The sequence below is a fragment of the Pseudophryne corroboree genome, chromosome 2 (assembly GCF_028390025.1).
Source record: "Pseudophryne corroboree isolate aPseCor3 chromosome 2, aPseCor3.hap2, whole genome shotgun sequence".
In the NCBI taxonomy this organism is placed as follows: domain Eukaryota; kingdom Metazoa; phylum Chordata; class Amphibia; order Anura; family Myobatrachidae; genus Pseudophryne; species Pseudophryne corroboree.
In genome coordinates, this window is record NC_086445.1 from 1,041,922,598 (window position 1) to 1,041,935,385 (window position 12,788).

The 12,788-nt window shown below is 47.5% G+C and overlaps 2 protein-coding genes across 4 annotated transcripts in view; one reads left to right on the forward strand and one right to left on the reverse strand.

Annotated features, from left to right (window-relative positions):
* Window positions 1-943: 943 nt before the first annotated feature.
* MIX23 (mitochondrial matrix import factor 23) lies at window positions 944-7,717 on the reverse strand. Of its 2 annotated transcripts, XM_063956830.1 has the most exons (5): window positions 7,439-7,713; window positions 6,100-6,225; window positions 4,851-4,997; window positions 3,337-3,396; window positions 944-1,216 (listed from the first exon to the last, which is right to left on the reverse strand). In XM_063956830.1, exons 1-5 carry the CDS (start codon window positions 7,487-7,489, stop codon window positions 1,166-1,168), a joined length of 435 nt encoding a protein of 144 aa, XP_063812900.1. In that variant the 5' UTR covers window positions 7,490-7,713; the 3' UTR covers window positions 944-1,165. The 2 variants fall into 2 exon arrangements, with proteins under 2 accessions (XP_063812900.1, XP_063812901.1); XM_063956831.1 differs by lacking the exon at window positions 3,337-3,396 and having other exon boundaries at window positions 7,439-7,717.
* Window positions 7,718-8,017: 300 nt separating this feature from the next.
* The window catches only part of FAM162A (family with sequence similarity 162 member A), a 28,048-nt gene continuing 23,277 nt past the window's right edge, over window positions 8,018-12,788 (forward strand). Inside the window, exon 1 of one of the 2 annotated variants that reach the window (XM_063956828.1) lies at window positions 8,018-8,157. In XM_063956828.1, coding sequence (XP_063812898.1) covers window positions 8,112-8,157 — 46 coding nt within the window. In that variant the 5' untranslated portion in view covers window positions 8,018-8,111. The remainder of the gene's footprint in view (window positions 8,158-12,788) is intronic. The other variant, XM_063956829.1, reaches the window with a different exon arrangement.

Here is a 12,788-nt window from a genome sequence, read left to right on the forward strand (position 1 = left end):
CGTCAGACACCAGCCCTGAAAACGCTTGGGAACGCCTCCGTTTGCCCCGACACTCATAGAAAACGGTCAGTTACCACCCACAAACGCCGGCTTCCTGTCAATCAACATACAAACGTCTGTGCGATTGAAATTTTCGCACCAGCCGGTCGCTGTTCGGCGATGCCTGATGTTGTTTGGCGACGCTCGTGAGCTTTGCAGTGCATACGCAGTCAATCCTTAATCGCTCTCCTCTCTACAGGACACTCACCCAGGACAGGCCGCCAGGCAACAGCTGGGAGGCTAAACTACAGTATAAACGTGGAAGGAAACCAGTGCCGTGCAGTGGGGTGAGGCAGAGCCTTTCCTGTCATACTAACGTATACACCATAGTTCTGACTATATAATGTATATAAATAATACAAAGATTATATTAGAAATATCTCCTTTAAATATTCAGCTCCAACCTGACAAAAAGTGGCGACCTACAAAAGCTCCGGTTTGGTAAATATAGTTACAAGCACTTTGTTTCAGCTCCAGTCACTACGCCACCTGCTGGGAACAAATGGTAATGCAGGGGGAGATTTGCACTGATTTCCAGTCTGGTCTCACAACTTTTTTGCAAATAGTTGCACGTGAGATAGGATTGTGTGTGTAGTGTGTTTTACACAACTTCATTAGAAGAATGCACCGTGTAAAAACAGAGCGAGCGCCTCTGCCTGACTGCATAATGAAAGTTTAATGAATTTGATTATCTAGACTAGGAGTATATCATGTGTATAACGTACTGTTAGGTCAGATATGAGCGAACGCTGACGTAGTACTGAAACCAGATGAGGCACGGGAGTAAGACTGAAGAAGGTCTTTACCAAGCATTCTGCACTGGACGAAGGGTCCTGTAATGTGTAACATCCAATCACGTTGCTGCTGCCAGGCGCAGACAGCGAGGAGGAAAACTCCGCCATGCTCCCTCTGAAAATTATATTTAATGGTTATAAAAACATGGTCACTAATTTCATACAACATGGCAGCTGTCACAGGTTCTGTTTCCGAATTGAACGGAGTTGGAATATTTTCAGCTAGGTCCAGTCAGACGCAATAACACCGACTTCATCCCGCCATCCGCCCCAGGGCATTCCAATGTCCATTAACGGAGCGCGGCTTCTGCGCTGTAAGAAGTGTCCCTGAGTTACTGGTTCTTGGGCGGCTTGTAGTGCAGCCGGCAGCGCTCGTTAAATACCTGCAAACCAAGAACACGGCCACAATGATAAGTGGGCCTGATGCACATAGAATATAAAGAAAAAGATATAATAACGTATATTTATATGCAATCTATTTATATAGATATGTTTATTAGTTAGATGCAGCCGCAGGCTAGGTGGATTCAGTAATAAGTCTCACCAGCAATGATCTGACATCACATACACACAGACACTCTGACAATGGTCAGTACAGCAGATGAGAATGAATGCGGATGTTACACACTGACTGATTACACTTAGGCCGGCTACACATCAAAACGATTGACTGTGCAGTATGACCAACCAGAAGATACTGCGATCGGGCTTATACACTGCCCATTATGAACAGTATGTTGTTCTGATTTGGCCGTAAAAGACATATCGTGCAGATATCGGCGCAGTGTGGACGCACCCCCCTTAGAGTAAACCAGTTTTGTTCCAACAGAATTCTCTTTGCTCTGTATACATCAGTCAATATAAAATACTCCTGTATCGCCTTCCTATGTATGATATGAACTGATTTATTCCATGAGAGAGATCTTATCAGAGATTTTCCTATAGTCCGAAGGGTTGTGTGGGGGAAGACAATGAACAGGACTGGGGCAGAGAGGATACCATAACCAGGCAGGGGGAGGTGGGAAGGCCATGACAAAAGTGGAAGGAGACCATGGCCAAGATGGCGGGGGAAGGGGGCAGCAGTGGGAAGACCATAACCGGAAAGTAGGGTAGAGGGGCGATCATGACCAAGAGAGTAGGGGGACTAGAACTACGACAAGGAGGTAAAGAAGGGGAGACCAAGACTATGACCAAGAGGGGCAGGGTGAGACCATGGCCTGGAGGGGGACAGTGGGAAGACCATGGGGGGCGATTCAGACCTGATAGCTGCTGTGAATTTTCGCTGCTGGATTTTAGCAATTCGGCGTACACATGGGATTGCACACTTGCACAGCAAATCGACGCTCCCCCCAGGGTTGAGCGTCTGTCTGAACGCAGGACAGCAAAATTAGCAGCCCAGCGATCAGGTCTGAATCACCCCACATGTCCAGGAGTGCAGGGGGGAGATCAGCACTGGGAAGACCATGTCCAGGAGGAAGGGTTGTGGGACGACCATGTCCAGGAGGAAGGGTTGTGGGAAGACCATGTCCAGGAGGAAGGGTTGTGGGAAGACCATGTCCAGGAGGAAGGGTTGTGGGAAGACCATGTCCAGGAGGAAGGGTTGTGGGAAGACCATGTCCAGGAGGAAGGGTTGTGGGAAGACCATGTCCAGGAGGAAGGGTTGTGGGAAGACCATGTCCAGGAGGAAGGGTTGTGGGAAGACCATGTCCAGGAGGAAGGGTTGTGGGAAGACCATGTCCAGGAGGAAGGGTTGTGGGAAGACCATGTCCAGGAGGAAGGGTTGTGGGACGACCATGTCCAGGAGGAAGGGTTGTGGGACGACCATGTCCAGGAGGAAGGGTTGTGGGAAGACCATGTTCAGGAGGAAGGGTTGTGGAAAGACCATGTCCAGGAGGAAGGGTTGTGGGAAGACCATGTCCAGGAGGAAGGGTTGTGGGAAGACCATGTCCAGGAGGAAGGGTTGTGGGAAGACCATGTCCAGGAGGAAGGGTTGTGGGAAGACCATGTCCAGGAGGAAGGGTTGTGGGAAGACCATGTCCAGGAGGAAGGGTTGTGGGAAGACCATGTCCAGGAGGAAGGGTTGTGGGAAGACCATGTCCAGGAGGAAGGGTTGTGGGAAGACCATGTCCAGGAGGAAGGGTTGTGGGAAGACCATGTCCAGGAGGAAGGGTTGTGGGAAGACCATGTCCAGGAGGAAGGGTTGTGGGAAGACCATGTCCAGGAGGAAGGGAGAGGAGGGGTAAGGGGGGTGACAGTGGGAAGACCATGTCCAGGGAGGAGGGGCAGAGGTTGGGATATCATGACGGAGTGCAGAGGGTAGACAATGACCAGTAAGGAGGGGAGGCTGGGAGAGAACATGACGCGTAGGGAGGCGGGGGAGACTATGACCAGGGTGGTAGGCAGAGGGAATGACCAGTTACAACCCTAGCAGTGTTATCCGATATGACTGTGGGAAGCGGTCAGCATATGAGACGTGTCAGACAGACGGGCAGGGCCCTCTTACCTTCCAGCTCCTATCATTCATCACCTCCTCTACATTCAGGTCAGACTGCATCAATTTCAACTAGGAAAGAAAGAAGAAATGAGGAGGCTCCACGTCCTGCCGGTCACATTACAGGTTACACTGCCGGCGATTCATTTGGATAAAAGCATTTTAACGAGACCTGCGCTGTTCTTATTCCGTCTCTCCTACTACAGTAAATAATAAGATGTATAACGTATTAATGTATGATACAATACAGAGGCGGCGCAATACAGCATTGCAAACAGCACAGCGCACTCTCTCCGGTTTTTTAATGTCCCACCATAAAGGTCTGGGCGCTGAGTGTTGCCCGACGTTCCATACTACCGAGACGTTCTCACCGGCCGGTCATTACATTTACCTCCTACAGTTTTCTTCTAGATTACTTCTCCGCTTATCCTCGTTTTATTTATTTACAGTTACTTATATAGCGCCGCCATATTCCGCTGTGCTTTACTCAGTGAGCCCTGAGAGCGAGGGCGGATCGCCGCGGCCTTATTACACTTCCTGCGTGTTGCCCTGTATAAGATCACTTAGAAACGTCTGTTCTGCAAAGACATATACAATATATACGGCCTGATCAGTCAGTGAGTGACAACGCCGCCGTCTGCGGCACAGGCCTGATTCAGTCACACAGTTGCTGCTGTGCGTGCATGAAAATTCCTATGGAACCTGCGTTACACCGCGTGTCAACGCACAGAGACGTTGTTGCGATCATGATGCACAGTATCAGACGACTTGAACCAGCGCCTAGCGTTCCTGGGTGGTGACACGGGAATGGTCAGTCTCATGGGCTATCCGTTGAAGTAGCTGCATACCCAGACACCCACTTAGGAGGCCAAACACGTTTCTGTGGTGAAAATGCGCTTATAAAATATAAATAAAATATTTCATTCTTTTGATGCGTCTTGAATTTGTTCCACCACATCGGTATACTTTATTCTATATATGCACATTTCCACCAGTGGCTGCCATAATGGGAAGACACTGACCCCACGGAACTGCAGCTCCGACAATATATCAGCAACAATCGTCACTTCTTGTACACATTTTATTAATGCAAAACTGGATTCTAGAGGTCATCGCCAGGCAAATCAGAACTCCGCCATGAGGAGGCTAGCTGAGCAGGGCCCTCCTGCCTCCTCCTCTCACACCAGCCACACTCCACACCTCCCCTGGCGCTCTGTGTCCCTGCACTACTCTCAGTTATTGGTTTTCATCCGAGACCAGTAATCTGCACTTACGCCGAGTATTTCCATTGCACTTCTTGCATCAGTGGCCGTGCTGGGAGCTGTAGTGCTAGTTGTTACCTATCTACTGTACTGTAAATTTATGTACTTACTATTTTACCCTGTACTGTCTTATTGTTTACCCTCTGTGCGGCGCTGTGGACCACTTGTGGGGCCCTGTAAAGTTTATCAATAATAATAGTTGCTGAATGTCAGCTTATGTGGCTAGAACCCCACTGGACAGAGACAATGGATTGCTTCGCTCACCTTCGTCTGTTCCTTTCGGAGCTGTTTGCGTAATGCTACGTTATCACTGTCCTTTAGTCTCTCCTCCTGTAGCCTGGTCACATTGGCGAAGGACTGCGATATACAGCGTTTTATGGCCTTTTCCCGGGAGCTGTGGGCGTTCTGGAGCTGCGGGGGGAGGGAATTTCATAAAAGAGAAAAGAAAAGAAAAATATTAAAATAGGCGACACATTTTCTGGAAAACGAAAATCTGGGAAAAAATGGTCGATGTTCAAAATGTTGACATGGATGTTCGGTCGACTGGGAAAATGGCAACATTCATAGATGTTCATAATGCGGTCATTTAATACGTCGACACCAGAATGTCAGCATATAGTATTTGTTTACTTTAGCCTAACCCCATCAATAACACAAAAACGTACTGGTAACATTCTGGTGGCAACGTCAAAAAACAACATTATGAACTGGTCAATATTTTACATGACGGCCTAACGCCCGTGTTGACATGCCGACTGTCGTAACATTCTGGTGCCTGCATTCAGACCGGAACCCACATGACGGCTACAGCTGTAAAGGACACAGGACGGTATCTACGAGCGCATTTACAGCGCGACGGATTTTGTCCTCACGCTCCCTACGAGTCCCGATCACCTCCGTGCATCCATCAACTTCTCAGATTTCTTTCCCTTCTCTATGGGCCAAACTCATAGGTGGACACAAAAGACCTGAGAGGAGGTGCAGATGTCACAGGAGCAGTCTTCTGCCATTTTCTCAGATCTGCCGCTTGCAAACGAAGATGCAGTATCGGGCCTCTAAGCAACCTGAAGACACAATTGCTGGCTGCAAAACGCCCTGAAAACGGTACATCCCCCAAACGTTCCCTATATGACAAACTGCGTCTAAATCCACACTGCAATCTAAGTCGCAAGAAAATCAGATGACATGCACAGTAGCCAAAACACTGCTCATTTGTGAAAATGTTGCGTCTACCTCTGTATACGGCCCTGTATCAATGCTGCACATCTGACTTATCCCTTCATCATGTGTAAAAAGATAAATATATACCTATACCGTGCAGTCCACACACATAGTGTCACAATGAGCATGTGGCTAGCACTGCAGGTAACATAACGGTGTGGCTGTTTTACTAACCAGGTATTTCTTTATGACTTCCCCTTACTGCCATCATCCAGCGCAGTAATAAACGCTTTGGGAGAACTGGACTGTGGTTACAGTACTGGAGTATGTGTACATGGGAGCTTTCACTTACAGACTCGTAGAGATGCTTGCAGGTCTGGCTGGCATCGATTTTACCGGCAAACGATACAGTAGGGATGGTTGTGTTCAGTTCATGCACTATACGGTCATCTAAGGTCCTCATTACCCGAAGCATATCCTGTCCAGCAGAGTAACGAGACAGAAGACAAGTCAGATCACAGAGATTGATGGAATATAATATCCACTGGCAAACGCTGAGCTGAAACCAGTCACAGGAGATATTGGGACATCGGGGGAAGGTACACAGACAGAAATGGATACGGGGACAGAACGCCTGCCACAGGGCAGGGCGCGGGGATAGAACGCGAGCTACAGGGCAGGGCGCGGGGACAGAACGTGTGCTATACGGGGAGGCAGGGGGACAGAACGCGTGGTAAACGGCGGGGCAGGGGGACAGAACGCGTGCTATACGGCGGGGCAGGGGGACAGAACACATGCTATACGGCAGGACAGGGGAACAGAACGTGTGCTATACGGCGGGGCAGGGGGACAGAACGCGTTCCATTTGGCAGGGCGCGGGGATAGAACGTTGCACCTAAATAACAGCAAGGACCCAGCAACGAGGAAGGAGACAGAGCCTCCGAAACGTCGCCGCTGAGCCTACACTCTGTATAAGGTAAGTGCTCACCAAGCCCCAAGTGAGGGCTGCTGCTTTACTTATATATATATATATATATATATATATATATATATATATATATATATATATATATATATATGTGGTATTCATGTGACCGGTGGACGGGAGACCGACAGTCACATGACCTCCTCCACCATCCCGACCCCTCACTATCTCGATGGTCGGCATGCCAACCAACAGGGACTATTTCCACTCGTGGGTGTCCACGACACCCATAGAATGGGAATAGAACCCGTGGCGACCGCAGGTCGCCACCGAGCCCGCAGCGTGGCAAGCGCAGCGAGCCCGCAAGGGGCTTGCTGCACTCGCTCCTCTCCGCTGGGATCCCGGCATCGGTAAGCTGACCGGCGGTCAGCCATACTACACACATATATATATATATATATATATATATATATATATATATATATATATATATATATATATACACACACATACATACACACATATGGGATGCGTTTGGCATCCATATAGCACGTTCATCTATACCTGGGAGACCTTTCCCCATACATCTCTATAAGTGCACTGGACACCCGGGCTGTAGGTCACAGGGGGGCACTTTTGGGGTCACTGTGACCAGTCAGGGGCTCGGGGTATCCCGGCAGATTCGGGTCAGTGTGGCCCCTCTGGCCCCCTCCGTGTCCTGCCCCCACCCCCCAGTGTCAGGGGCTGTGCACCCCCCGAATCTCACCTGGAACTCCGCGAAATCCTCGCAGCTCACCTCCTCAATGGGCGCCGCCATATTGGGAAAGCCAGGGGGCCTCGGCGTCCCTGACCTCTGCCCTCCCGCTTAGGTGTCCCGGAGAACGCCTGTCCTGGGTTAGTACTACACCGCGCAGCATAGTACGCGCTGCCTGAGGTAGGGCATGTGTTATTACACCTCTGTGGCGGGATCTGACAGACACGGGCCCGGGCTGCTCAGCGATCACCGGAAGCACATTGTGTGGGTTGTGTCTATGTTGCCTTCGCTACCACATTGTGTGAGGGCTACTGTGAGTGACACTAGGGGGATGTCTCCATCAGTGAGCATACAAGCCGCCATTTTCCCTGTGATTACTCCTATGAGCAGCAGCGAGTGACTACAGCAACATGGCTGCCGGCATGAGGACAGCTAAAGGCAAACACGTCAGTTGTGTAGCTCCTATTGGATGAATTACTCCATTCTCACCTCCTATTGGCCAGGGGTATGTACAGTCTCCCAGCTGATTGGTGGGATCGTTAGGACATCTCTTACCCTATTAGCTTCTCATTTGACTCTTCCTTGCGTCCCATTGGCTGCTGGGCCGGGGGAGGGGTGTAAGAAGGGGTCAGGCAGGGCACCGTGAGCGACATTGAGCGTCCGACTTTGAGTCTAGGGATTGAAGATGCTGGGAGCGGCGCTGCGGAGGAGCGGCCTGCGCTCATTGGCTGGTAGGTAGTCATGTGATCCGCGGAGCAACAGAGCCCATGTGGGACCCCAGTGCAGTCAGTCACTCAGCAGAGCCCTGTAGATGGCGCTGTCACACGGAGAGGGCGCCCCGCCCCCAACCAGGCTTACTTACTTCTCACCCGCAGTAACAGCAGCCCCATATACCTGCAGCCCTATATAGTAATAACAGCAGCCCCATATACCTGCAGCCCTATATAGTAATAACAGCAGCCCCATATACCTGCAGCCCTATATAGTAATAACAGCAGCCCCATATATTACCTGCAGCCCTATATAGTAATAACAGCAGCCCCATATACCTGCAGCCCTATATAGTAATAACAGCAGCCCCATATATCTGCAGCCCTATATAGTAATAACAGCAGCCCCATATATTACCTGCAGCCCTATATAGTAATAACAGCAGCCCCATATACCTGCAGCCCTATATAGTAATAACAGCAGCCCCATATACCTGCAGCCCTATATAGTAATAACAGCAGCCCCATATATTACCTGCAGCCCTATATAGTAATACCAGCAGCCCCATATACCTGCAGCCCTATATAGTAATAACAGCAGCCCCATATACCTGCAGCCCTATATAGTAATAACAGCAGCCCCATATATCTGCAGCCCTATATAGTAATAACAGCAGCCCCATATATTACCTGCAGCCCTATATAGTAATAACAGCAGCCCCATATACCTGCAGCCCTATATAGTAATAACAGCAGCCCCATATACCTGCAGCCCTATATAGTAATAACAGCAGCCCCATATATTACCTGCAGCCCTATATAGTAATACCAGCAGCCCCATATACCTGCAGCCCTATATAGTAATAACAGCAGCCCCATATATTACCTGCAGCCCTATATAGTAATAACAGCAGCCCCATATACCTGCAGCCCTATATAGTAATAACAGCAGCCCCATATACCTGCAGCCCTATATAGTAATAACAGCAGCTCCATATACCTGCAGCCCTATATAGTAATAGCAGCCCCATATACCTGCAGCCCTATATAGTAATAACAGCAGCCCCATGTAATACCTGCAGCCCTATATAATAATAACAGCAGCCCCATATACCTGCAGCCCTATATAGTAATAACAGCAGCCCCATATACCTGCAGCCCTATATAGTAATAACAGCAGCCCCATATACCTGCAGCCCTATATAGTAATAACAGCAGCCCCATATACCTGCAGCCCTATATAGTAATAACAGCAGCCCCATATACCTGCAGCCCTATATAGTAATAACAGCAGCCCCATATACCTGCAGCCCTATATAGTAATAACAGCAGCCCCATATATTACCTGCAGCCCTATATAGTAATAACAGCAGCCCCATATATTACCTGCAGCCCTATATAGTAATAACAGCAGCCCCATATACCTGCAGCCCTATATAGTAATAACAGCAGCTCCATATACCTGCAGCCCTATATAGTAATAGCAGCCCCATATACCTGCAGCCCTATATAGTAATAACAGCAGCCCCATGTAATACCTGCAGCCCTATATAATAATAACAGCAGCCCCATATACCTGCAGCCCTATATAGTAATAACAGCAGCCCCATATACCTGCAGCCCTATATAGTAATAACAGCAGCCCCATATACCTGCAGCCCTATATAGTAATAACAGCAGCCCCATATACCTGCAGCCCTATATAGTAATAACAGCAGCCCCATATACCTGCAGCCCTATATAGTAATAACAGCAGCCCCATATACCTGCAGCCCTATATAGTAATAACAGCAGCCCCATATATTACCTGCAGCCCTATATAGTAATAACAGCAGCCCCATATATTACCTGCAGCCCTATATAGTAATAACAGCAGCCCCATATACCTGCAGCCCTATATAGTAATAACAGCAGCCCCATATATTACCTGCAGCCCTATATAGTAATAACAGCAGCCCCATATACCTGCAGCCCTATATAGTAATAACAGCAGCCCCATATACCTGCAGCCCTATATAGTAATAACAGCAGCCCCATATACCTGCAGCCCTATATAGTAATAACAGCAGCCCCATATATTACCTGCAGCCCTATATAGTAATACCAGCAGCCCCATATACCTGCAGCCCTATATAGTAATAACAGCAGCCCCATATATTACCTGCAGCCCTATATAGTAATAACAGCAGCCCCATATACCTGCAGCCCTATATAGTAATAACAGCAGCCCCATATACCTGCAGCCCTATATAGTAATAACAGCAGCTCCATATACCTGCAGCCCTATATAGTAATAGCAGCCCCATATACCTGCAGCCCTATATAGTAATAACAGCAGCCCCATGTAATACCTGCAGCCCTATATAATAATAACAGCAGCCCCATATACCTGCAGACCTATATAGTAATAACAGCAGCCCCATATACCTGCAGCCCTATATATAGTAATAACAGCAGCCCCATATACCTGCAGCCCTATATAGTAATAGCCCCATATATTACCTGCAGCCCTATATAGTAATAACAGCAGCCCCATATACCTGCAGCCCTATATAGTAATAACAGCAGCCCCATATATTACCTGCAGCCCTATATAGTAATAACAGCAGCCCCATATACCTGCAGCCCTATATAGTAATAACAGCAGCCCCATATATTACCTGCAGCCCTATATAGTAATAACAGCAGCCCCATATACCTGCAGCCCTATATAGTAATAACAGCAGCCCCATATACCTGCAGCCCTATATAGTAATAACAGCAGCTCCATATACCTGCAGCCCTATATAGTAATAGCAGCCCCATATACCTGCAGCCCTATATAGTAATAACAGCAGCCCCATGTAATACCTGCAGCCCTATATAATAATAACAGCAGCCCCATATACCTGCAGACCTATATAGTAATAACAGCAGCCCCATATACCTGCAGCCCTATATAGTAATAACAGCAGCCCCATATACCTGCAGCCCTATATAGTAATAGCAGCCCCATATATTACCTGCAGCCCTATATAGTAATAACAGCAGCCCCATATATTACCTGCAGCCCTATATAGTAATAACAGCAACCCCATATACCTGCAGCCCTATATAGTAATAACAGCAGCCCCATATATTACCTGCAGCCCTATATAGTAATAACAGCAGCCCCGTATAATACCTGCAGCCCTATATAGTAATAACAGCAGCCCCGTATAATACCTGCAGCCCTATATAGTAATAACAGCAGCCCCATATAATGCTTGCAGCCCTATATAGTAATAACAGCATCCCCATATAATGCCTGCAGCCCTATATAGTAATACCAGCAGCCCCATATAATACCTGCAGCCCTATATGGTAATAACAGCAGCCCCATATAATACCTGCAGCCCTATATAGTAATAACAGCATCCCCATATAATACCTGCAGCCCTATATAGTAATTACAACATCCCCGTATAATACCTGCAGCCCTATATAGTAATTACAACATCCCCGTATAATACCTGCAGCCCTATATAGTAATAACAGCAGCCCCATATAATACCTGCAGCCCTATATAGTAATTACAACATCCCCGTATAATACCTGCAGCCCTATATAGTAATAACAGCAGCCCTGTGTAATGCCTGCAGCCCTATATAGTAATAACAGCAGCCCCATATAATGCCTGCAGCCCTATATAGTAATAACAGCAGCCCCATGTAATACCTTCAGCCCTATTTAGTAATAACAGCAGCCCCATATAATACCTGCAGCCCTCTATAGTAATAACAGCAGCCCTATGTAATAATAATAATAACAACAACAACAACAACAGCAGCAGCAGCACCCTTATATAACACCTGCACCCCTATGTAATAATAACAACAACACCCTTTTATAACACCTGCAGCCCTATGTAATAACAGCAGAACCCTTATATATCACCTGCACCCCGATGTAATAATAATAACAGCAGCAGCAGCACCCTTATAGAACACCTGCACCCCTATGTAATAATAATAACAACAACAGCAGCACCCTTGTATAACACCTGCAGCCCTATGTAATAATAACAGCAGAACCCTGATATATCACCTGCACCCCTATGTAATAATAATAATAATAATAACAACAACAACAACAGCTGCACCCTTATATAACAGCTGCACCCCTATGTATTAAATATATCACCCCTATATAACACCTGCAGCCCTATGTAATAATAACAACAGCCCCATACAATACCTGCAGCCCTATATAGTAATAGCAGCAGCCCCATATAATACCTGCAGCCCTATGTAATAATAACAACAACAACAACAGCAGCACCCTTATATAACACCTGCAGCCCTATGTAATAATAATAACAACAGCAGCACCCTTGTATAACACCTGCACCCCTATGTAATAATAATAACAACAGCAGCACCCTTGTATAACACCTGCACCCATATGTAATAATAATAACAACAGCTGCACCCTTATATAACAGCTGCACCCCTATGTAATAATAACAGCAGCCCCATATAACACATGCAGCCCTATGTAATAACAGCATCACCCCTATATAACACCTGCAGCCCTATGTAATAATAACAGCAGCCCCATATAACACATGCAGCCCTATGTAATAACAGCAACACCCCTATATAACACCTGCAGCCCTATGTAATAATAATAAC